This window comes from Salpingoeca rosetta, assembly GCF_000188695.1.
Source record: "Salpingoeca rosetta unplaced genomic scaffold supercont1.1, whole genome shotgun sequence".
Lineage (NCBI taxonomy): Eukaryota > Choanoflagellata > Craspedida > Salpingoecidae > Salpingoeca > Salpingoeca rosetta.
Window position 1 is genome coordinate 711,587 of NW_004457740.1, and position 25,000 is coordinate 736,586.

Genomic DNA, 25,000 nt, shown 5'->3' on the forward strand with positions numbered 1-25,000 from the left:
ACACGTCCACACGCAGTGATCGCGCACAGGCACGAACGTGAGTCGAATGCACAACGACCCAAAGTGCTGAAGGTATGTTCTACACTTGCCCGCTACCCATGTGCCCATTCCAATACACACACACTCCCTCTCTCACACAGGCACACACACACACACGGGCACACATAGGCACACAGGCACAGACCTCTGCAGTTGCGCGCATGTCACCGGTGATCATCATCACAATGACGCCACTCCGCTGCAGCGTCGCCACGGCCTCCCTGTGCCAGGCGGTGTCAGGCAGCACAGTGGGAAAGACGTGTTGTGAGAGACACGAAACAAGGGATGCGACACACAAACGAACACAAACACACACGGACGTGCGTGAGAACATCTGTAGGACTACGGTTCAAGAATGCATGTAAGCACGTGCACTGACTTGACGCCCTCGCGTGGCTGATCTGCAATTGCGACAAGGCCTGGTGTGAAGATAAACACATCGGTGGCGGTGTTGGTGATGGCGGCGGCAGTAATCGTGGTGAGTAGTGGCGAAAGGGTTGCAAACAAGGAGCAACAGCGGCCATCACACATTGGGCACACAGCCACACACATGGCCACACGCACACACACACACACACACACACACACACACACACACACACACACACACACACACACACACACACACACACACACACACACACACAAACACACACACAAGCGCGCCATTACCTCTGTCGGCTGGCCAATGAGGGTGCCATCGGTGTGCACTTCAGCGTTGTTGCACAGCACCGCGGCCTCAATCACAGACGCAAACGGCGCAACCGCGGCGCCCTCGACAGCTGATGACGCTGTTTTCACCGCTGCTGCTGCTGCTGATGACGATGGCGATGGTGCAGATGCCGGTGCAGTGGCGGTGGGTGTGATGGTGATCATGGGCAGTGTACTTGTGTTCGCGGTGGCAGCAGCTGCTGCTGCAACGGTTGTTGCTGCTGGCGTGTTGATGGACACGGGCCGGTCACCCAGCATCACCCGTCCGCTGAACTGGTACCCACTCCCCGTCACCTGCACACACGCGGGGAGGAAGGGATGTTGGTGGTGGTGGTGGTGGTGGTGGTGGTGGTGTGAGGAAGAGGAAAGATCACAGCCTGGAACGTGCAGTGCAGATACATGGCCTCCTGCTCTGATATCATGCACTCACACACACCCACACACACATACACACACACCATCTTTGCCGCACCTGCGCGTGAATGTCGTGTGCAGCATCGTACACGACCTTGGCTACCATCTTGTTCGCCGTCAGCGTTCCCGTCTTGTCAGAGCACACCACAGACGCAGACCCAAGCGCCTCAACAGCTGTATGTTGTGTGTGTGTGTGTGTATGTTGTGTGTGTGTGTGTGTGTGTGTGTGTGTGTGTGTGTGTGTGGACAGCGTTGGGCATTCATGAGCGCTTTCAATGAAGATGGCAGTAATGTCGTGCCTCGAGCGCACTCCACGTGCTGCTCGTAGTGCATCAAGCACCATACAGAGGCAACAACGATATGTACAGCCCTCTCCACCGCCACATGACATGCACACATGCACACATGAAGGTGAACATGAACGTGAACATGGATGTGAACATGAACGTAAACATGAACGTGAACATGGATGTGTACCTGGAAGACGTTTGACGATTGCGTGTTTGCTGGCCATGCGATGAACACCGAGCGCCAGCGTCACTGTTACCACAATGGGCAGCCCCTCCGGAATCGCAGCCACCGCACTAATGTGAAGAGAAACACAAAGATGTCATACAAACATGCGCACGCACATACACACACACACACACACACACAAAAACACACACGCACACGTGTCACACGAATGAAGGGAATTGGTGAGGGGTTTGCTGCAGATGAAACATGAAGGGGAAGGCAGCGGTGGAAGTGCACAGGCAAAGGCGCAGCATCGCATCAGGTGCCATCACGTCATGCGAGCACAACACTGACAGTGAAACGGCGATGGTGAAGAGGTTCACGATGTTTCGTCCTTGCAGCAGCCCGACAACAACGATAAACGCAATGATGCCAAAGGACATGAAGGACAGCTTGGTGCCCAGCTCCTCCATGTTTTCTTGCAGAGGCGTCTTGCCTTGCTCGACAGACTGCAAGAGTGCGCATGGAACACCAAGCACGCGTTCATGAGAAGCGTAGACATTGATGTAGAACACGCATACGCACAATCACGCACGTTTGCACGCACGCACACGCGCATGAACACGACACACACACACACACACACAATGGCGCACGTTGCGCATGCACACGCACACACACACACACACACACACATACACACACACACGCGCAGCACATGTTGCGTGTGTCATTGCTGCTCACCTCGACCATGCCAAAGACGAGACCAAACTCCGTGTGTGCACCGGTTGCTGTGACGACACCGACAGCGCGGCCACCACGCACCATCGTCCCCATAAACGCCATGTTCGTCCTGGTGGTGACGGCAGCAGAGGTTGAATGGAGAGGGGTGTGAAGACTCTCAGATGCGCATGCACAGGCAGCCACTTTGCCAAGTGGTAGTGCACAGACAGTTCACATAGACCCGACAAGCACACACACACACAGTACACACACAGTACACACACGCACACGCACACGCACACGCACAGTACACACACGCGCACACACACAGTACACACACGCACACACACACAGTACACACACGCACACGCACACGCACACACGCACACAGAATCACAGTCACGTGCGCGTGTACGCACCGCATGCCGAGTTCGTATTCTGTTGCGGCTGCGAGGGTTGCGCTGGACTTTGCACAGGGCTCCGCCTCGCCCGTCAGGCTCGACTCCTCTATCAGCATATCTGTCGCCTACACACAAAGACAGACAGATAGATAGACACACACACACAGGTACACAGACACACACACACACACAGATGCACACACATGTGAAGATGGCGTAGGGATTGGTGACGTTGGTGGATGGTAAAGGCAACATGCGAGGTGCATGTGTTGCACGTTTGTTGCACACTCAAGAACAGCCATACTCGGGCGGGCAATGAGCATGGAGAGATGCGCGTGTGTTTGGTTCAGGGTGAGCACGTGCACACTACCTGGACAAGTCGCATATCGGCGGGAACGCGATCGCCCGTGCTGAGAAGAACAACATCGCCGGGCACTGGCATTGGGAAGTGGGCATGTGAGGGAACATGTAAGGCACACAGTGCAGCAGCAGAGCACGGCGCAATCGGCACACACACACATGGTCCTAGTGGAAACACGCATGTAAATTGGCACAAGCTGATACACACAGAGGAAGGTCATCACGAACCGAGGTCGTCTGCGCTGAGGAGTTTGTTCTGGCCATCCCGCAGGCAGTGGCAATGTTGGGGCACCTGCCAAGGTGACGGGTGCAAGGAACCAGGTATGAGGGTGGAGGTAAACCCGGCAAGTGCAGGTTAACTTCATGGTATCACACACACACACACACACACACACACAGACACAGACACACACACACACACACACACACAGACACAGACACACACACACACACACACACACACACACACACACACACACACACACACACAGGACACGCGCACACTGTCTCGTGCGTGGCTGGCTCGTACCATCTTTGTGAGCTTTTCGAGGGCCTGTTCACTCTTGTACTCCTGCACAAAGGCGACGGTGACGACAATCACGATGGCCTGCAGAGCACAATGGTGAGGTATGTGAGGTTTGCGGCGCAGGCATGGGCCAGTCACGGCAAGGTGCAATCACTCACGACATGGCGCAATCACGCAGCCATCCATCTCTGGGTTGCTTCCTCTCACCAGGGTGATGCTGAACGCATCATCGTACTGGCCCATCAACAAGCTGATGGCTGCGGATCCCAGCAGGAGCAGGTTGAGCGGCTCCTTGAACTGTGTGTGTGTGAGTGTTTGTGGTTGCGTGTGTGTACGTGTGTGTGTGTGTGCGTGGGTGTTTGTGTTTGTGGTGCATCCACACAGGGCATTGCAGGTGAGCGTACGTTTGAATGGCATGTGTAGCGAGGGTGGGGTGGGAGCCATACTCTATTTCATGAGAAAAAAGCAACTACGCATTATTTTCAGTACCTGTGCGAGGTATTGCTTCCATGAGCTTTCCTTGTCGGCTGCTTGGAGCACGTTCCTGCCACACACTTGGCGCCGACGTTCTGCCTCAGCGTCGCTCAGCCCATGCTTGGGGTCAACCTCGAGATGCGCCAGCACTGACGCTATCGGCTGGCGGCACGCGCGCTCGCTGCCCAACTCCAGCGACATGCCCCTCTTCTTCTTCTTCAACACAGCTGTGACTTTGCCAACGTCAGCTGTCTAGACCCTCGTGTTAATGCTGTCTGTCTTGTGGCGGCAGCTCGCTGGCTCGCTCTTGCTTGCTTGTTTTGCTTGCTTGTGGCGTGGGGTGCTGTGGCGAACGACGTGCGCCGTTGCTGCTTTGTGTGTGCAGAAGGTGCGCAGTTTGTGTGCTGCCGCGCTGAGGATGATGTGGGAGTTTTGCCAATTGCATGATGCGACCTGATGGTGCAATTGGCGAATTGCTGTTTGTTGACAAGAAAAGCGGAAGAGGACAGCGAGCAAGTAAGCAAGCAACAGGGAAGGATGCAGCAGCACAGCACCACCTTGCCGTGGTTCACGGTGGTGTATGGGTTGTTGGCGGCATGTGTTGCCCTGCCACCAGATGCCATCGTGCAGCTGGGCCTTCACATTGACGGCATTTGGAGGACATGGCTCGGCTCTGAGGTTTGTCGGGGTTCATGTGTCTGTTTTGTGTCTGTTGTGTGTGTGTGTGTGTCAGTTGTGTGTGTGTGTGTGTGTCGGTTGTTTGTGTGTGTGTGTGTCAGTTGTGTGTGTCAGTTGTTTGTGTGTGTCTGTGTGTGTTTGCTTCGTGTGGTGTACGAGCTTTGTGCTTTGTGCTTTGTGTACGCAATTCGTGCACGCGCATGTGTGTGTGTGTGCGCTCTTGGACGGTACCACGTCAAAGACATATGCACGCTCCTCCTCATGAGAAGTCAGTGGCTGACCTCGCCATGCTTTCTTCTTGTTCACTGCCAACGATGCAAAAGGGCTTGCACTTTGTCAACGATGCAAAAGGGCTTGCACTTTGTGGAGTATCACATGCGCCGCACCATCGCCACGCTCATCACACACGGCGTTCTGGTGCTCATCTACGCCCTTGGCGTCTGGCGCATCGAGCGTGCATCTCGCCCATGGGAGGTGTGTGTATGTGTGTTCATATGTGTGTGTGCGTATGTGCATGGGTGTGTTTTGTGTGTGTGTGTGTGTGTGTGTGTGTGTGTGTGTGTGTGTGTGTGTGTGTGTGTTGTGGGTGGGTTGTGCATGGGTGTGTTTTGTGGGTGGGTTGTGTATGGATGGGTGTGTGTGTGTGCATGGGGGGTTGTGTATGGATGTGTGTGTGTGTGTGTGCATGGGTGTGTTTTGTGGGTGGGTTGTGTATGTATGTGTGCATGTGTGCACATCTCGCAATGGGAGGTGTGCGTGTGTGCGCAGCTGTGAATAGGAGAGCGCTGGTGGTGCGCATTTTGGGTGGCCGTTCAACGAAGCAACAGGCCTGCCAGATCGCATTCCAGCTTGTCTTGCTGGAGCACCCACGAAAAACAACAAGCCTCGCATTCCAGTTTGTCTTTGCTGAGAGCACCACACTCTCACTTCTCTCGCACGCATGCACACTCACATATCTTTTCACAGAGAGCATGACACATGCGAGAGAGAGAGGTGTTGTCTGCACTTACCCTCACCCTCCTGCATCGACACACGGTGCTGTGTGGGACTGGCCGCAGCTTAGTCGTGGTGAGTCGTGTGTGTGTGTGTGTGTGTGTGTGTGTGTGTGTGTGTGTGTGTGTGTGTGTGTGTGTGTGTGTGTGTGTGTGTGTGTGTGTGTGTGTGTGTGTGTGTGTGTGTGTGTTGTGTGCAACGCACTCTCTTTTCAGCCTGACACGTTGTTGGCTCGTCGCTTGTGCTGTTGCAACCTGTACACCACAGGGATAAGCATCGATTTCACCCCACTCGCCGCACGTTGGCATGGTATCATCCAACAAACTGGGTGAGCTCACCTGTGTCAACGTACGCATGCACGCTCACATGAGACCGAATATACGCTTGTGTGTGTGTGTGTGTGCGTGCGTGCGTGCGCGCGCGCGCGTGCGTGCGTGTATGTGTGTGTGTGTGTGTGTGTGCGTGTGTGTATGTGCGTGGTGTTTTGGTCGCATCACCCTACTCGCCCTGCTCGCTCGGCCCTCATATCCATGATTTGCCACGCTTTGCCTCACTGCAACAACACTCCAACCTTCATATCAGGAGCGCGTGAAGCGGGCAATCACCGCCGAGTTCAGGCACATTGACAAAGTGTCTGTCACAACTGGGTTTAGTCGGGTGAGTGTGTGCGCTTGATGACTGTGCTTTGCCTGCTTGTTTCGCTGCCTGCCTGTTTGTTTGCCTGTCTGTCATTTGCTTTCCCGGTTTGATTTGCATGCTGTTCTCACCGATGCTCGCGCTTGTTCCCTGCCTCGCGTGTGCTCTTGCTTGACCCCAACTGCCGCCACCAGGTGACGGTGACGGATTCGTGGATCCTGCAAACCAACATCTACCTCCTCGACATCGCCCTGCAGTCAGACGTTGACCTCTCGTAAGCAACACACCTAAGATGAGACGAGCAAATGCCGTGTCGACACACACACACACACACACACACACGCACACACACACACACACATGCGCTTATCACAGCGCCGCTGCTGCACACTCAACATTTTCCCTCTACTTCACAATCCTCCTTCGTTTTGCTCACACACTCGCACACATGCACACACATGCAGGCTGGTGGCAACGCGTGACGTTCCCAAATTGAATTCCCTGGAGCGACGGCAGATGGTTCGCATCCGCGTCACATCGCTCAACCCTCACTGCCACACATTCGGTGCGTTTCTCGTTGCCTGCAAGCACTGATTGCCCAAACAACCATGCATGGGCTCATGTGTGTGTTCCTCTCCCTTCCTCTGTGCGCGTGTTTGATGCGTGTGACACAATGTATCGCTGTCAACCTGTACCACATCCACTGGGCTTTCGATAAAGTAACGATCGTTGCTCATTTTCGTCCCGCCGGCCTCTGCTGCAGACATGATTTTGGATGCAGAGCACTACCAGACACTCTCAGACAAGTTGTCCGCTCGCATTCGAAACTCGCGCAACCTCATCATTCGTCAATCTCTCAGGTTGCTGCGCAAGCCATAACACGGTTCACAAACACACACACACACACACACACACACACACACACACACACACATACACACACACACACACACACACACACGCACGCACACACACACACACACACGCACACACAATGACGGGATGGTGAAGAGTCACCTGGCTACTTTATGCGCCAGCCCACCATGTTCAGCTGCTTACCGCTACCACTGTCCTTACTCTGCGATTTGTGTTGTGCATCGACAGTGATCAGTTCCTGGCCATTTTCAGTCAGCGCGTGCAAGCCAATCCACGCTATGCTGGACGCCACAGCCAGGTGAGTGTGCGTGTGTGTGTGCTTGGGTGTGTGTATTTGTACGAATGCGTGCGTGCGTGCGTGTGTGTCGGTTTGAATGCTACTCTTCGCTCCCCCTTTTACGCTCACCTGCCACGCTCATCTGTGATTGTTGCCGTCGATGGCTCTCCAGCTTGAGGAGGATGATGTGTGCGTGGGGTGCAATCTGGCGCAACCAAACGTACGTTTGCACCCACGTGCACTGGTCGTCGCATTGAGAAGGACATTGCCATTGCTATGTCACAACACAACAAACCGCACACGTCAATCTCACTCACTCACGCACTCACACGCTCACATTCACACACGCACACACGCACACCACAGGTGAAGATTGTGCGGCGAACAGCGATAGAAGGCGCCGAGGGCGACTGCTTCTGCCGTCCCATGTTCTGCCTCGACTGCATTGGCAAGGTGCGCAGCCATGCGTGATGCACCTGCTCCCCCTTTCCCACGAACAACAACTTAAACAACAACAACACCTTAAACAACAACAACAACTTACACAACTTACACAACTTACACAACAACTTAAACAAACCACACACACACACACACTCACACACTCGTGCCCCATCACCTGCAACTGCGCTCTTGTGTGCGGTCCAGTGGTTTGTGAGCACACAGGACCAGCGGCGCCCAGAGACGTGGCTATCGGGAACGGCCAACTGCCCGACGTGCCGCACAGCGTTCACCGTCAATGACCTCTCCCTGGTTGATGCGCAGTGAACACGCGCCCAGGTGCACAATGCACGGCGCCAGGTTGCCCGGACTGCTGTGCGGTCCAAGAAACCGACAGAAAGGGAATGGTGGTTACAAGTGCGCGCGCGCGTGGGTGTCTGTCTGCCTGCGTGATTGCTCCACAGCATTCAGGCTGTCATTTGTAATGACGGGCATTTGTGAGACGAAAAGAACTACGAGTACGACGCAAGAAATGACGCGCAACTAAACGAGGACAAACACGACTTAGTACAGGGAAACACACGTACACAACCCATGCATGCATGTGACGCAATATGAAAGAGACAGAGAGAGAGAAAAAACGAGGACGAGCAGGGAGGTACGATTCATGGCACGTAAGTGGCAAAACGAGAACGGCAAATAATTCACTCAGCACACACACGCACACACACACACAACATCATACACAAACCACCACGGGTACACAGTCCCACGCAGCAACAGCTTTGGAAGTGGCACGAGCACCACCAGCTGCAGCATTGCGGTGAAGGGTGTGATGTTGACTAAAATCACTCGTGACCATACAAAGCTGAATAGCTCACGCTCACACAGATGTAAGGAAATAAGTCTGTTGGCGCGTGAGCGTGCATTCAATCAAGCTATCAAACAACAGAACAACGAAAGAACAAGGACTCGATGGTAGGACGGTAAATAAATCGTTTCAGTATCACAGAGACGCAGAAGCGCAAGGGAGAGGGCACTGGTAAAGACTGGCACAGACACAAGTGAAGACAGACATAATGATGATGAACCGCTCGAAAACACAACACACCGAACACACGATGTAAACACTGAGTACACATCCCTCTTCGTGCGCATCCCCGCACACATACATACACATGCACACGCACGCACAGGACACTGCTGCATGATGTTTCCTCTTCCGAAGAGCCACCCCACTCTTCCTTACTCCCATCGACCCATCCACTACATCTGCCGTGGAAACTCAAATCTGGTACCGTCGGCTCGCGTGCCCTCGCCATCACCATTGCCGTCGCCGTCGCCAGCGTGGGTGCCGGGCGTGGTGGGGTTGCTGCGGCTCAGGGCAAGCAGCAGCGGTGACTTTGGCGTTGACGCTGCTTGCGACTGCGTTGGCGGGGGTGGTGTCTTGGTCGTGGCTTTCATCGCGGCTGCAGCAGGGGAAGGCCTCAAGGGGCGACCAATCAGGCCGGCAGTGGTGGCGGCGCGGGGCCGGGTGTGCGGGTTGCTGGCGGGGCTGCAAGGGCCACTGGTTGACACAGCGGATGTGGGCTTGCTGGGTGACGAGGAAGGCGACGTGGGCAGCGTCACTGCATTCTTCAGCCGGCTGCAGAGCGTGGTGATGTGACAAGCAAGGAGGTGTGGGCATGACGAGTTGGTACACAGTGAGCGTGTGAATGCGTCATGCGTGAGCAATGAGGCTGGTGGTGGTGGTGGGCTTCTTTTTGTTTGAACCTGAACCAAGAACTCCAGGGAACGCGCCTGTTTGATGCACATGCACACACACACACACACACACACACACACACACACACACACACACACACACACACACACACACACACACACACACACACACACACACACACGCATGTACATATATTCACTCACACATACATGCACGCACACACATCACACACCATACACATACACATGTCACACACACATCACACACCATACACAAACACACATCACACACAATACGCAAACACACACCACACACACACACATGTCACACACACACGCACACGTATATTCAACACCTGCGCGAATAACAAAACCGCACCTGGATTGCTTAAGCGGTGACGGGCTGATGGAGCGCGGGCGACCAGGGGCGGGTGCGCCAATGGGGTTGAACGTGCCACCAAGGGGACTGCGGTGCCGGACACGCGGGCGAGACTTGGAATCAAGCGACTGGCTGCGCGCTCGCATGTCTTGTGTGTCAATCCATCCATCACGGTTGGCGGCAAAGAATCGGTGTGAGATTGAGACGAGTGACAGGTAATGTGCGCACAATGTCATGGCATATGACCTACAGACGGGCGTGCATGCATCAGGCAAAACGACGGGCCTATCTTGCCTGCAAGCAAGAAATGCAGTGCAGTGCAAGCAATGAAACCACAAAAGGATGACGGCATAAGTACCAGGGTTTGGTCGAAGCAGGTTGGTGTCCGATCCAACGCCGCGGTGCCCGATGCCGGGTGGTCCGGGGTGGCGTCCGTGTGGACCCATGCCCATGTTGGCCCTCGCGCCAGCGCGGTGACCAGCAAGGTTGAGTCCACCCAGCTGCCGTTGCCGGGCCTCCTCCTCCTCCTCTGCTTGCTTCTGCGCACGCTCTTCCTCTTCCTCGCTTGCCTCGGGGATGGCTGCGAGCGCGTCCGTACAGCGCATGGCTGGTGGCTCCGACTGCGACCGGCGGCGCGCCTTGGGCTCGTGCTCCTGAAAGCAAGCAAGCCAGCAACAGGGGCACCACGAGGAGTGGCAGCAGCAGGGGTAAAGGTGTGCGGGTGAGTGAGGGCAGCGGCGAGAAGCACTCATCAACAGCCAGCCATTGCTCGCTTGGTTGCTTGCAGGCACAGGGTTGAGGTGAAATTGTTGCGAGCAAGCAAGGAAGCAATTATTGGCAATGGCTTTCTGGGGGGATTTCAGAACAGCAGGTGGATCAGATGCACACACACACACACACACACACACACACACACACACACACACACACACACACACACACGCACACGCACACACACACACACACACACACACACGCACGCACGCACGCACACACGCACACACACATACACACACACACACACCACCATCACACACACCATCACACACAGCGAGTGTCGTACCGTCGGTGCGCGGCGGTTAAACCAGGGCGCACTGGAGAACGCGCTGGGTGCACGCACAGCGCGCCTGCGGGGGGAACGGCCCTCTCGTTGTGGCGACGGTGAGCTAATGGTGAGAGGAGAGAGCGTGTCTGCAATTTCATCGGCTTCCTCGCTGTCCCGCGCCTTGTCTGCACGGCCGCCCTGGCCTGGCTCTTGGTCTTGTTCCTGCGGCTCTTGCTGGCTTTGTTGGTGTGTGGGCTCATCGCCACCCAGCAGGCGCAACAGGCTTTCCTTCGAGCCCTTGCGAGCAGGCACCTTGTCGTGCTTCGATGGCGCTTGCTCCTGGGACATGGACGGGGACGGTTCGAGCGTGTTTGCCTCCTTTGCTGCTGTGTGCAGCATGGCAGCGTTGTCGCCTTCCTTGGTGGGGTTGGATGCGGTGTTCATCATGTGGGTGAGGGGGCTGCTGGTGCTGTTGTTGGAGCCGTTGTATGTCAAGAAGCTTCCGCGGTTGCTTGCTGTGGTGCTGCTTGATGTGCTTGTGCACACGGACGAGTTGGCGGAAGATGTCCAGCCGCTACTTGAGCTTGTGTTCGTGGTTGTGGCGGTGCTTGAGCTACTGGTGCTGGCGTTCGAGTCACCGCGGGCTCTGGTTTGGCTCAGGAATGGCGGGCGCAGCACAGGGCGTTGGGCGGCTGGTGTGGGGAAGGAAATCTCGTTGGCAGGTGCTTTCCTCCCTTGTCGGTACCTTTTGACGTGTGATGTGGATTGGTGGTAATGGTGATGATAGGGCATGCACCAAGCGCGCCGTGTGATGAGTAAAGCTGGTACACGCAAACCAGGTCACATCACACGAACAAGCAAACAAGCAAGAGCTTGGTCCTCTTCTGTGTGAGGAAGGGATTGAAAAGACGCTGACGTGTGTAGTGTCGTGCGTGTTCTTGTGTGTGTGTGTGTGTGTGTTGTGTGCGTGTGCGTGTGTATGCACAGTTGGTAGCACGCTGGTGTGTGTTGGATTTCCGAGTGCTGTGGCGTGGGAGGCACGCATTCTTGAGTGCTGTGGTGCGTGGATTTGATTGGATCGTTTCGTGGAAGGCTGACGGCCCGCAGGATTGCATGCATGAGTTGTGAATGCTTACATGGCAGAGTTTGGCGTTCCGGATGACGACAGCTTTGATTTGGGGCGGCAGCACGGCGGAGAAGGCGAGGGGGCGGGTTGATGATTGAACAGCGGAGGCAGCCACCCAGATTGACCGTGTTTGGTCGCGGTTGGTGGTGGATCCATTTGAAAGAGCGGGAATGGTGGTGTGTGCCGCGGCGGAACAGCAACAGCAAGCCGGGAGAGGAGAGGGGGAAGGGGGGGGGGAGGAAACCGATCAAGAAAGGAGGAGGCAAGCGAGGCACGGTGAGCGAGGTTGTTAATGCTGCCATGCAATGCAAACAAATCACTTGACAGGGGAAGAAGGGGACAAACGCAAGCCGTTCTTTGTGGTTGGTTGGATGGTTGGATGGTGTTTGAGGTGCGGGCGGACGGACGAATGCACAACGCAGGTGCAAGCAAGCGCCAACAACAGAACAACACAGAACACAGACAATGCGGAGAGGGGTGGTTCCCCGACCAATGGTGATCACACATGCAATGCACCACCAAAACACGCACCCATCACATTTGGTGGGGTACGTGTTTGGTTTGGTTGCTTGGTTTGCTTGGTGATTCTTTGGTTGTTCTTTGTTGTGCATGTTTGTGGGTGCACCTCGCAGCCCCCACCCCCCTCCTTCCCTAGCTCAGGTTCAAGGCGGAGGTTTCAACACACGAGCACATCCACATGTATCTCTACACACGGCACGGCAGCAACGAACCTCCATCTGCGTTGAAGGAGGCAGGCACAGCGGTCGGTGCGGCGGTTGGGCGTGTGTTCAGTTGAGGGAGTGCTGGGTCAATAAGGGCTGCTGCTGGCTGCTGCGATCAACAAGAGAAATGGCTGGTTCGTGCTGACTGCGTGTCGCAAGTGATGAAGCTGACCAAAAATCAAAAAGGTGGGGTGGGGTGGGTGGAAGGGCAACAACAGGCACAGCAGAAGGGGCCGAGCACCAAGAAAAGCCACGTAAATGTGAGCCAACACAACAGACAGACGGTCTGGCCTGCAACCACAACAACAAGCAAACAACCACGCCTTCCTTGCTTCCTTTTGCTTGCTTGTTGCTTGTTGGCTCTCACAAACGACAAACACCAAGCAAGCAAGCTAGCAACACAAAACCAAACAAAACAACCAGCTGCCCCTCCCATCTATGCCGACCTCTTTTAAACAGGCAGCGCAACCTGCCTGCCTTTGGGTTCGGAGGAATGCGTTGCGGGCCAAGGGGTTGGCATCGATCCGTCAGCGTGCACATTCACCTATGCAGCATTGGTTGTGCCTTCACCCAACACCAACTCCAAAAAACAAAACAAACAAAGGCACCAACCAACCAACAACAAACCAAACCAAAACGAATCCCCCAACAACAGAACAACGGCAAGCAAGAGCAAGAAAAGGAAAATCGTGAGGCAAGAATAGGAATTGGGTCTTCGTTGTTGGAAATCCACCAATGCCGTCGCGATGGCACACCCAACCCGCAACAACGTGCGACACGCAACGGAACGGTGGCGAAGGATGGTCCGAATGGCATCATGCAGCACTGCAGCAGCTGTTGGTTGCCGTTAGGCTGAAACGCGTGAACGTGAACTGCGGGGACATTAGATGGATTCGAGTCTGCGAATGGTGGTGCAAAACATGGGATTCACTTCCATGACCCGCCTATGTCGAATATTGTATCAACATATTCAAAAATTCTCGTTCTCATGCCAACGAACGGCCGCACACAACCCTGCACGCCACATGCAAAATGCGAGTATGGGGTGCGAACACAACCAAACACAACAAATTCGGACAAGCAAGCAAAGGAAGAAAACACAGCAGGAAAACAGGACAGCAGGAAAACAGGAGGAAAGGAAAAAAGTGGGGAAGAAACACACGAACACACACACATACACACACACACACACACACACACACAGGCACACACACATACCCACACATACACACCCACACACACACATCAATCAGCCTTGCGATACACGCAGAGAATGTCGCCACCCGTGGACACCTCCTTGCCCTGTTTGTGTTCGCTGCTGTCGGTGCCGTCGCCCTGTTGTTGACGTGCAGCGGCAGCAAACGTCTCCACGCGCACAAGCGAGTAGGTGCGCGCGTGTGCCATGGTGGATGCCAGCTCGTCAGGGAGCCAGGGCACAGCTGTGCCGCCAAGCAGCTTCGGCCCCACAAACACCGCAAGCTGGTCGCCCAACCCCTGCTGCACAAACGACGAGTGCACCTGCGCGCCGCCTTCCACAAGCACTTGCAGCACACCGCGCTTGGCCAAGTCGCGCAGCACCTGCATCAGATCCAGCAGCACTGGCGCCGCAGCGTCACCGCCAACACGAGTGTCAACGCCCCTACAAGCGCCAGCGTAACCACTGGCACAAGCTGTGTCAACGACCACAGCCTCCACCCCATGCGCGGCCCAGGTCTTGAGCGCCTGTGCAGAGCAGTCGCGGCTCGTGTACACAATGGTGGGCGCAATGGACGTGTCAAGGAGGCGGCCCTCGAACAAGCGGCCCCTTGCATCCAGCACCACCCGTACAAGCGGCATCCCCCTTCCGAAGTGTGCACCCGCGCCAGCGACAGTCACGGGCGACGGTGAAGCTGCATGCATGGCAGGTGCAAACGCAGCGCGCTCTCCGGGCGGGAGCGAGGCCAGCGCAAGCCTCACATTGAGAGTTGGGTTGTCGGCAAGCGCCGTGCCGATGCCACACAACACCGCCTGCGACTCCGCCCGCATCTTGTGTGCGCGCGCGCGAGCGAGCGGCCCCGTAATCCACTTGGAGGTGGCGTCCTTGCACGCCACGCGCCCGTCGATGCTGATCGCAGTCTTGATGACGCACAAGGGTCGGCCCGTGCGCCGCTGGTGTAGGTACGGCGCCAAGAGCGCCTCCGCCTCCGCCCCACACACGCCCGTGGCAACCTCTACGCCACGCGAGCGCAGAAACGCCAGCCCACGCGCAGACACCCGCTCGTCGGGATCCGTGACCGCAATCACCGTGCGTGCAACGCCGGCCTGCACAAGGGCTTGGTCGCATGGGCCCGTGCGCCCCTGGTGGTGGCAGGGCTCCAGCGTGACGTACGCCGTGGCGCCAGCTAGTACAGCTCGCACCGCTTCCACCACACCCGTAGCAGTGGTCAACGTGCATGCGCTTGGGGTCTTCGCAGTGGTGGACTTGGCCTCACTCGCAGCACGCTTGCTCTTGCCCCGCTGCAGCAGTCTGTGCGTCTGGGCGGCAGCCGTGTTGGCAAAGGCCGCAAACGGCGTGTCAGCGAGAGCAGCAGCGGCGCCACCGTGCTCCATGATGTCGATGCCTGCACGCAGCACGGCGTCGGCCATGGCCTCAATCTCGGCATGCGGCATGCCAGCGCGCCGGTGGTAGCCCTCGCCGATGACGTGGCCGTCGCGAACAAGCACGCAGCCAACCCAAGGGTTTGGCGGCGCGCTCACACGGCCCAGCCGCGCCAGGGACAGCGCGCGCCGCATGAACAGCTCGTCAACGGCCGCTGGCACTTGCGTCGCGTTTGCTTGCAGGCAATCCAGGACATGTGGCGGCAGCTCCAATGCCGGCGATGACGCGAGCAACCCCTTGCTGCTGCCGCTGGTGGTGGTGGTGGTGGTGGTGGTGGTGGTGTCGATGCTGCTCGTGGTAACGTTGTTGGCGTTGGAGAAGCAGCTTGCGTTGGTGACTGCGCTGGACACTGTCACTGCAACGCCGCTGACATCACCGCCAATCGATGCAACGGGTGTGCTTGCTGGCGTGGGGGACGAAGCGTTGGTGTTGGGAGATGCTGTAGAGCCGCGGCTGCTATCGTGCAGATGGTCCTCGTCAACCACACATCTGTTGCCGCTGCTATTGTTGTTGTTGTTGTTGCTGCTGCTGCTGCCGTCATTGTTGCGTGTGTCTTTGCAGTTGTCGTCTGCGACAATGGCCGCAAGGTCCCCAGCGCTGCCACCAACGACTGTACTGCGCAAAGCAGTGGCAATCTCTTGCTCGCGCTTGTGCTTTGCCAGCACGTACGCGGCGCTGGTCAGAGACGGCGCGAGCCGCAGCTGTTTGACGTGTGACACACGCACGCGAGCCAGGGCGGTGGGCTTGAGTGGGTTGTTGGTAAGCAGGCACACGCTGGCTGGGCGGAGGCTGTGCAGAATTGCGTCGGCAATCTCGTACGTGCGCAGATCCGACGGAAATCCAAGCGACTCGTTCGCCTGAAACGCAGCAAATGGCATGTGTGTGTATGTCAATGGGTGAGTGAGTGTGTGTGTGTGTTGAGACATGAGCATCGAAGATCCCCACATCGTCGACGAAACTATCATCTCCGTAGCGTACACGCACACACACACCTACACACCCACCCACACCCACCCACACCCACCCACACCCACCCACCCACACACACACACACACACACACACACACACACACACACACACACACACACACACACACACACACACACACACACACACACACACACACACACACACACACACACAACCGCTCTCATGTCAGACAGGGCACAGTAGATGCATACCTGGTACGTGTCGAGGCGATGTTGCTGCTGCTGGGCGTAGGCCTTGATCTTGTTGCCAAGACCAATGCCGCGACCTTCGTGCCCACGCATGTAAACCAGCACCCCACACCCAGCAGTATCGATCTGTGCAAGTGCCGCCTGCAGTTGGGGCCCACAGTCGCAGCGCAGGCTGTGGAACACGTCGCCTGTCAAGCACACCGAGTGCACACGTGTCAAGACGTCCCTTAACAATGACAATGGGCGTGTGCGTTCATGCATGCACGCACGTGGGGTGGGAGGGGGTGGGTTAGATACGAATGGGAAAAAGATTATGTGGGTGTGCGTTGTTGAGCTCATGAGCGAAAAAGACATTGAAGGAAGCAATGCACCACGCAAAGCAGGAAATGTGAAGAGAGAGTGTGTGTATGTGTGTGCATATGTGTGTGTGTGCATGTGTGCGATGGGGGCAGACAGACGCACACATACACACACGTACACGTACACGTACACACACACACACAAGCACAGCGCACATGTGGGTTGCTTACGGCTTGTTGGCGATGTCGCCTTTGACAAGAGCAACGTGTTCAAGGTCTGTGCCCACTTCTCGGTACACCTGTGTCGTGTGCATTGAAGAGAGAATCGTCGTACCGCACAATCAGTTGCGAGAACAAATAAAGGGAAGCAAAATGGCAGAGCAAACCCGAGCTTCAAATGCAGCAACCAAACCGCAACACACACACACACGCACACACACACACACACACACACACACACGCGCGCGCACACACACACACACACACACACACACGAGTGCATGTACGCACTTTGCATGTGAACTGCGAGGCAGTTGCGTGTGCATCATGCGATGTCGTGTCTGGCGCCACGACGGCTGCAGACAAGTCCAGCGGTAGCTCACACTCTGCCACAAGCTGTTGCATGCAACGCAATGGAAAAGCATGGCACTGAGAACGCCGAGATGGGATACGCAGGATTGTGTGGGCTGGCCCACGCATGTACATGTACGCATGAATCACGACCACGCTTTCTCGCACACACATTTTCACGCATACACACACACACACACACACACACACACACCTTGACGAGGACGGAGTCTGGAAGGTTGGTGTTGAGAGCAGTGTGGCCAGGCTCCTGCTTCTCCGTAGCCTCCTCATATTGGCGCTGTTGCTGCTGGTCACGCACGTACACCTGAAGGTCGGCGATGGTGATGATGGGGAGGTCGTGGGTGCTTGCAAACTGCCTGCAGGCATCGAAGCGCATCATGTCACCACATGGGTGCATGAGCTCTGCGATGACTGCCGCCGGTTGCAGCCCTGCCAAGCGGCACAGATCCACCGATGCCTCTGTGTGGCCGTTGCGCACGAGCACGCCACCATCGCGTGCGACGAGCGGGAAGAGGTGCCCGGGTCGTGAGAACGAGGCTGGGGTAGCGGAGGCGCTGGTGAGCGCGCGGGCCGTCAGGGCCCTGTCCCCAGCAGATGCGCCAGTCGTTGTTCCCTCCAGTACGTCGATGGACACGGTGAATGCGGTGCTGTTGCGGTCCGTATTGGTTGTCACCATCGGCGCCAGGTCAAGCTCCCGCGCCCTATCGTGGTGTTTTATTAAGGGGGCAGGGATGTTTTGATACGTGGGTGTGTATGTTTGAGCGTGTGTGTATGTGTGTGTATGTGCGTTTCAGCGTGTGTGTATGTGCATGTGCGTTTCAGCGTGTGTGTGTGTGTGTATGTGCGTGTGTGTGTGTGTGTGTGTGTGTGTGTGTGTGTGTGTGTGTGTGCGTGTGCGCGTGCCAGTGAGAGTGCGCTACGCGGTGTTTCCCAACCGGAAAGCGTACGTGGAGTCGTTTGAGTGCATGCACCAATCTCTCTCTCTCTCTCTCTCGCACACACACACACACATACACACACCTCTGCTCGGTGATGGGAGCGCAGAGGAGGCCTGACGAATGACGGCACATGAACGCCAGTGACTCCTTGGTGGCAAACTCGGCTGCCACCACCAAATCTCCCTAGCATTGCGGAGAAGAAGAGGGAGGAGAAAGAGGAGGACAACGAATGTGAAATGTAAGAACACCAGAAGAGAAGAGCACGCGTGTGTGTTTGTGTGTGTGCGTGTTTGTGTGTGTGTGTGTGTGCGTGCGCGTGTGCGTGTGTATACGTGTGCGCGTGTGTGTGCGTTGTACAGAGCAAACGCAAGCAACACCCCTCCCACATACACACACACACACACACACACATACACACACACACACACCAAAAGCACAGTTCACACGACATGCCTCATTCTCGCGGTCAAGGTCGTCCATCACCACGACGGGCTTTCCCTGCCGCAGCGCTGCCAGCGCTTCCGTGATGGTGTTGCAGCAGCTTGCATCCCTATCCGTGTGCGCCTCCATCTTTCTTTTGTTTGCGTCTTCACTTCTTCCTTAGTTCGCGCTGTGTCAAGTCTCAAACGTGTCGCGAAATGACGCCAGTTAGTCAAGTCAGGCAGACGAAGGAAGGAAGGAAGCACTGCCGGCATGTCGCTGTGTTGCAGCCAACAAGTCCTTCCAACCACTGCTGCAAGTCATTTTTGACTTTGTCAAAGGGCAAACCTGCCGTTGTTGCGGAACACACCAACAACCAAACACCACGCCACCACGCCACAACAACAACAATCACACACACACACGATGGCGGACGCACCATCACCACCACCACCAACATCATCACCACTATCACCACCGCGCCAACACCACCCCACCTCCCGCCCCCGTGATCGTCATGACCGCCCTCACCACACAGACCATTACCACGCAGACCATCACCACCATCAGCGACGCCGCAGCAGCTACGAGCAGCCTCACCATGCGCACGCAGGGTCACTATCAGCACCTCGCCACTCGCGCTCAAGCTCGCGTTCGCCGTCACGACGAAGGAGAGCACATTCTCAGCGACGTTCCGCATCGGACACGACAGCACGGCACCGGCCTTCCTCTCACAGCAGGTCTCCCTCTCGTCAAGCACCGCACAAGCGACACCACCAGGACGACACAGAGCACCCACACCAGGCCTCATCACACCCACAACACACGACACCGCGTGCACGGGGCGATGCACATGTCGTGCAGTCAGCCAGCAGGCGCAGCTCACACCGCAACACGACGCCGTCGCATCGGCACCACGTGCCCACGCCGCGCGCCCGCGCCTCAGCGACTGACAAGGACGCCACTGCTGCCGCATCTCGGGAGCAGCAAGAACACCGCGATCAACATTACCACCACCAACACCAGTCCTCAGCGTCTATGGACTCCAGCGCAACGCCCACACGGGGTGCAGGTGGCAAGCAGCGACGCTCGTCAGCAGCACGCCACGCCACAAGCACTCGTGCTCAAGCGCAGTATTCAACCGGCAAAGAGAAGCTGCGTGAAGACAGCCCTGCGGTGAGAGACAGGGCACCATCTCTGCGACAGGCACCAACCGGCGTGAAGCACCGCCTTGGCAATCCCCACAGCGCTGCCAGCTCTATGAAGAGGGGTGGCGCACACCCACCCAACCAAGCACACCACGCACACCAGGAGCGGGCACACGGAGTCAAGGCACGTATGGAGCAAACACACCCCACAGGCAACAACACCCACGGCAGCAGAGACAAGCGTCGCCGTTTCACTACTGATGCTGCTGCGGATGCTGCCAAGGCTGCAAGTTCCAAGGACGGTGTTGGTGGTGGTGGCAGTCGCAGCCATCGCATCGCTGGTGACAGTGACGATCATGGTGGTGACGGTGACGATCATGATGGTGACGGAGCGACGCGCCAACACAGCCGCCGGCAGCGAGTACGCCATCGCCGCTCGACGCTGCGCGAGGTTGCAAGGACGCGGGGCGCGGGGCGTGACGCCGAACATGCCATTGGAAAGGGCAGGGGCGATCAGCACACTCGTGCCGACGACAAAGGGCCGCCTGTCCAGGCTGCGTCGCCGCCCACCAGCAAAGCCCCAACACTCGTGTATTCAGACAAGGCGGAAACCAACTGGCCACCAAGCTCCGCACAGGTGCAGCGAAGGCGCAGTGTGTTTGCCCGCCTCAGCACACAGCAGCAACACCGAGCAGACGCTGCCAGAGCGTCCAATGCAGACACAATAAGCGAGCAATCGGTCTCACCCGCATCGGCGCCGCCAATCACCGCTGCGGGTGCACCCTCGAGGCCATCACCCACACGAGCATCACCACCTCCATCCTGCCATGATGACGAACCGGCAGCGACGCACGCAGCCGACAGCCAGGTTCACTCCCACAGTCACCGACGCTCGCTGTCCTCGCCACCATCGCCATCAGCGTCATCAGTGTCATTGAGGACGGGTCAAAGGCCGCGCAGGCGCCAACAGACAGCGCAACATGCGCAAGCCACAGGCGCGGGCGTGATGCAGGGGCGTGTTGGCAGCGGCAGTGACCAGGGACACACGGCCGCCCCTCGCCCGCGTCAAGGAAAGACGAGGGAGAAACACAGGAGGCGGAAGGAAACAGAAGTAGAAGAAGGTGAAGCAGCAGCAGCAGAATCGGGCACATTGTCATCGCGCCCTGCTGTTGCTTGCCGCGAAGACCATCAGTACGGCGGTGGTGAGGACTCTGGTACCATGGGGCGCCGGCATCGCCAACAACGTGCCGAGAGAGCACGTGCTCATCACATCTCTGACATCGGCATGTCGGATGACATCGAGCAGGACGGTGGGGACGCGCCCACACACTTTGACACCGACGATGAGCCAGGACGCACCCATGGTCACGGCCATCACGACCACAACAATGACGATGACAAAGTTTATGCTGATCCCAATGACGACGGCGCTGATGGCAGCGACCGTATTGATGAAAGCTATGAGGGCAGTGGCCATTGTGACGACGATGACGGGTCTCAAGTGGAGGACAGCCAGCCGCCGGTATGGGCGCGGGACAGCCGTGCCGGTGATGGCAGTGATGATGGCCACGGTCGTGAGGCGCTTGCTGGCAAACCGGTGGTGACACAGCGTCATGTGGTGGCTGCGGGACGAGTCGGAGGCATTGAGGACAGCGGCAATGTGGACAACAGGGCCAGTCGCCCACTCTACGACCGTCTGTCTGAAGAGGGTCACGGCGCATCGCAGGACCAAACCCTGATTCGAGAGGATCTACGCCACCTTATTGCCAAACGCCGGCAGTTACGCCAGCGGACAGGCAACGAAGCCGAAGCTGGAGGCGTTACTGCTACTACTACTACTACTACTACTAATACTACTACTGCTGCTGCTGCTGCTGCTGCTGCTGCTGCTGCTGCTGCTGTCGCTGTGTGCGGCAGTGACGATGGCAGCACTGACGACAGCGACCTGCGCCAAGCCTTGCGTTCCCACACGCGCGTGCGCAGCAGGATTGCGGCCCGAGTTGAACTCGGCATCAAGGAAGAGGAAGGGGAAGAGAACAACCAGGATCACCACGTGATGGACTACCAGTCGTCCACTCTGCCGCGGGCAGGGCGTGCTCACCAACGCCTCGACCACCACCATCATTATGAACACCGTGATCGTCGTCGTCGTGCCGACCCTCATGGTGCTGATGATGACGACCACGGCCATGAAGATGATGATGGTGTTGGGAGGGACGGGCAGCGGAGCAATCGTCGCCAGCGCACGGCTTCCCGCCCAATCCATACCCGCCTTGGCATGCATGTGGACAGTAGCGGTAGTGGTATCCCTGGCAACGTGCGCCATCGGCTATCTACTGGCGCGAACGAGCACGGGCACAAGCCCATCGCACCGACGTCACCCTCGCGTTCAAGGCGCAGTCGCTCGCGCCACAGCGTGGATGACACACAGGGCAGCGGCAGTGGTGGCAGCAGTGTCAGTGATCGGCACAGCAGGCCCGGCACGAGAGGCAGTTCAAGCAGGCGTGCTCACCATGATGCCCACACTCGTTACGTGCGCCAGCAACGCGATGATAATGACGACAGCGACGACCGCCACCGCCACCGCCACCGCCACCATCATCATGATCGTGACCAGGGTCGATCCCATCATAACACCGGCACGTCAACAGCGTCTGCAGCGCGAAGGGATGCCAGGAGCGGCAGTCGCGGCGTGCCTACAAGACGGTCCGTCGCACCGTCACGCACGCATTCGCAGTCTCCCCCGCACCCCAACACCAAGCGCGCCAAGGTGACTGTAGAGCTGGATGGGCAGGCACTGGACGTGTCAACGATTGCGTCTGACCCGCGCCACGCCATGGCTGAAGCGCTGTGGGGGGCGCGCGCGGACGAGCAAGCAGGACATGTGAAGGACGAGCCAACGGTGGACGGAGCAAGGGAGCCCCAAGGCAACCGCACCACTTCAACGGTGCGCAACCATGAGACACAAGCACACCAGCGCGCGCAGCACCTCGCGGCCTCGCTCAAGGAGGAGGAGGAGGAGGACGTGTTTGCAGAGGTAGACGGCGGCGAGCGCACGCCGCTGCTAAGCCCGACAGTGCCTGAGGGACAGCAGTCAGAGACAGGTCGCGCCAAGGCCATGCAGGCCGCAGAGGCCACAGGGACGCCAGTGGTCCTGGATCATGAGGCGCTTTCCATGGGTGTGAAAGAGATGACACCTGGCGAAGTGTTGTCCGCGCTCAGTGAGCTACACGAGACACCGCTACCACGCGCACCACACACGTTACTGGCTGATGACAGCGAGAGGCGTCAGCGTGCGCTTCAGCCAGCTGGGCTAGTCGTTGATGTGCAGACAAAGCAGTCAGGCAAACACCAGCGCCGTCACCGGCACTTCAGCCACAGCGCGGTTGTTGACAAGACCATTTTGCAGGCGGACCACCTGCACACGTCGACGGCTGTCCTGGCCCTGATGGCGCCCTGCGGCCGAGCGAACGACAGTGGCCGAAAGCGCAAACAGAAGAGCAAAAGGAAGAAGACAAAGGCCAGAGACAAGGCGTGGTGGTAGGGGAGTGGCTTGTGTGGGCGATGTGTGGCACTGGCTTGCATCTTCTTGCTGCCAAAGTGTTTGTTCGCCCCACGAGACCACGCACGACTCCAAGACAGCTGTCTTCATGATGTGACAACATCGCGTATGTCGTGTTTGTTTGTTTGGCACGACGTGACGTGCGATTGGTTTCGATCAAAATACAGAACATGATGAGTCATCAATGGATGCGAGCAAAGCAAAATCGGATGAGCAATCAGTTTCTTGTTTGTTTGCATTGCTTGCACACACCATCAACATCAACCACCTTGTTCTCTCTCTTGCTTGCTTGCTTGCCCATCCATCCCGTTCATCAACCCACCCTCCCTGATCAGCTGATCAGCGCCGTCAGCCATGTCTTCCGAGAAGGCCAAGCAACCACCAACTCGCCCGCCCCCACCTGGTGAGTTGGGACTGGGGATTGTGTGTGTGTGTGCGTGTCTGTGTGTCTGTGTGTCTGTGTGTGTGTGTGTGTGTGTGTGTGTGTGTGTGTGTGTGTGTGTGTGTGTGTGTGTGTGTGTGTGTGTGTGTGTGTGTGTGTGTGTGTCTGTCTGTCTGTCTGTTTGTGTCTCGCTCTCTGTCCATCTGCCTATGCGTCTCTTCCCTCCCCTCCCCTTTACTGCTCACCACTCACGTGCGCGGTTTGTTTCAGCTGGGCACGCGACAACGACGCCGTCATCGCCTTATCCTCCTCAGGCACCGCCACAGCAGGCGCCACCGCCTTCATACGCTCGTGAGTCTTCTCAGTGCATGCACGCGGTTGTATCCGCAGAAGAATTCTGCCTCTTTCATCATGAAGACAACACGCACACATGCGCATGCAAGCATGTATACATACACAAACACACACTCACTCACACACGCACGCACTCACGCACTCACACACGCACTCACACACGCACACACACACACACTCACACACACACACTCACACACTCACACACACACACACACACTCACTCTCTCTCCGTTATGCACGCTCTCTCATGCACACCTTCCTCGGTTCTGTGCTTGCTTGATAGCGCCAGCAGGACCCTATGGCCCCGCAGCAGTGCAGCCGAGCGGCCCCGCTGGTGTGCACATCACGTACACGGGCGCAAGCCAATTCCCGCCCCTGCCGCGCGAAGCAGGCGTCGTTGAGCATGCGCTGCGGCAGCAAGGCCCTTCCCTACAGGCCCGCGCTGACAAAGCCCTTGGGCAGCACGTCCCTCTCGTGGTCAAC

General features: G+C 57.3%; 6 protein-coding genes across 7 annotated transcripts in view; 3 read left to right on the top strand and 3 right to left on the bottom strand.

The window, feature by feature from the left end:
• PTSG_00153 (calcium-transporting ATPase type 2C member 1) overlaps nt 1-4,558 on the bottom strand; it is an 8,524-nt gene extending 3,966 nt beyond the window's left edge. Inside the window, exons 1-12 of the mRNA XM_004998647.1 lie at nt 4,120-4,558; nt 3,838-3,927; nt 3,634-3,711; nt 3,333-3,396; nt 3,115-3,179; nt 2,763-2,869; nt 2,365-2,473; nt 1,975-2,129; nt 1,642-1,748; nt 1,223-1,338; nt 419-1,044; nt 185-260 (exon numbers count right to left, since the gene is read on the bottom strand). Of these exons, the coding sequence (XP_004998704.1) occupies nt 185-260; nt 419-1,044; nt 1,223-1,338; nt 1,642-1,748; nt 1,975-2,129; nt 2,365-2,473; nt 2,763-2,869; nt 3,115-3,179; nt 3,333-3,396; nt 3,634-3,711; nt 3,838-3,927; nt 4,120-4,305 (1,779 nt within the window). The 5' untranslated portion in view covers nt 4,306-4,558. The remainder of the gene's footprint in view (nt 1-184; nt 261-418; nt 1,045-1,222; nt 1,339-1,641; nt 1,749-1,974; nt 2,130-2,364; nt 2,474-2,762; nt 2,870-3,114; nt 3,180-3,332; nt 3,397-3,633; nt 3,712-3,837; nt 3,928-4,119) is intronic.
• On the top strand, nt 4,555-8,332 carry PTSG_00154 (uncharacterized protein; the record flags this gene model as incomplete). Its single annotated transcript, XM_004998648.1, has 10 exons — nt 4,555-4,782; nt 5,134-5,256; nt 6,358-6,432; nt 6,606-6,685; nt 6,876-6,976; nt 7,175-7,271; nt 7,516-7,585; nt 7,737-7,784; nt 7,931-8,017; nt 8,213-8,332. The coding sequence occupies exons 1-10, from the start codon at nt 4,561-4,563 to the stop codon at nt 8,330-8,332; spliced, it is 1,023 nt and encodes a 340-aa protein (XP_004998705.1). The 5' UTR covers nt 4,555-4,560.
• A 139-nt stretch (nt 8,333-8,471) lies between these two features.
• Nucleotides 8,472-13,674, bottom strand: PTSG_00155. 2 transcript variants are annotated; one of them, XM_004998650.1, is made up of 7 exons: nt 13,449-13,674; nt 13,012-13,169; nt 12,291-12,322; nt 11,173-11,899; nt 10,468-10,762; nt 10,110-10,257; nt 8,472-9,650 (listed from the first exon to the last, which is right to left on the bottom strand). In XM_004998650.1, the coding sequence occupies exons 2-7, from the start codon at nt 13,015-13,017 to the stop codon at nt 9,272-9,274; spliced, it is 1,587 nt and encodes a 528-aa protein (XP_004998707.1). In that variant the 5' UTR covers nt 13,018-13,169; nt 13,449-13,674; the 3' UTR covers nt 8,472-9,271. The 2 variants fall into 2 exon arrangements, with proteins under 2 accessions (XP_004998707.1, XP_004998706.1); XM_004998649.1 differs by lacking the exons at nt 13,012-13,169; nt 13,449-13,674 and adding an exon at nt 12,812-12,916.
• Nucleotides 13,675-14,247: 573 nt separating this feature from the next.
• Nucleotides 14,248-19,218, bottom strand: PTSG_00156 (riboflavin biosynthesis protein RibA; the record flags this gene model as incomplete). The annotated part of the gene is made up of 6 exons (XM_004998651.1): nt 14,248-16,497; nt 16,824-17,046; nt 17,351-17,418; nt 17,904-18,411; nt 18,731-18,831; nt 19,093-19,218. The coding sequence occupies 6 exons, from the start codon at nt 19,216-19,218 to the stop codon at nt 14,248-14,250; spliced, it is 3,276 nt and encodes a 1,091-aa protein (XP_004998708.1).
• Nucleotides 19,219-19,459: 241 nt separating this feature from the next.
• On the top strand, nt 19,460-23,866 carry PTSG_00157 (uncharacterized protein). Its single transcript, XM_004998652.1, has one exon. The coding sequence runs from the start codon at nt 19,495-19,497 to the stop codon at nt 23,758-23,760; it is 4,266 nt and encodes a 1,421-aa protein (XP_004998709.1). The 5' UTR covers nt 19,460-19,494; the 3' UTR covers nt 23,761-23,866.
• A 135-nt stretch (nt 23,867-24,001) lies between these two features.
• Nucleotides 24,002-25,000, top strand: part of PTSG_11553 (uncharacterized protein) — a 5,707-nt gene continuing 4,708 nt past the window's right edge. The window contains exons 1-3 of the mRNA XM_004998653.1: nt 24,002-24,181; nt 24,431-24,511; nt 24,801-25,000. The exon at nt 24,801-25,000 is cut by the window's right edge and continues 36 nt beyond it. Of these exons, the coding sequence (XP_004998710.1) occupies nt 24,133-24,181; nt 24,431-24,511; nt 24,801-25,000 (330 nt within the window). The 5' untranslated portion in view covers nt 24,002-24,132. The remainder of the gene's footprint in view (nt 24,182-24,430; nt 24,512-24,800) is intronic.

Coding starts and splice junctions, on each gene's coding strand:
- PTSG_00155 (XM_004998650.1), bottom strand. Junction 10,258..10,467: donor CCTGCTTCGACCAAACCCTG/GTACTTATGCCG, acceptor TTGACACACAAG/ACATGCGAGCGCGCAGCCAG. Junction 9,651..10,109: donor TCACCGCTTAAGCAATCCAG/GTGCGGTTTTGT, acceptor CACGCTCTGCAG/CCGGCTGAAGAATGCAGTGA.
- PTSG_00157 (XM_004998652.1), top strand. CDS start 19,495: ATGGCGGACGCACCATCACCACCACCACCAACATCATCACCACTATCA.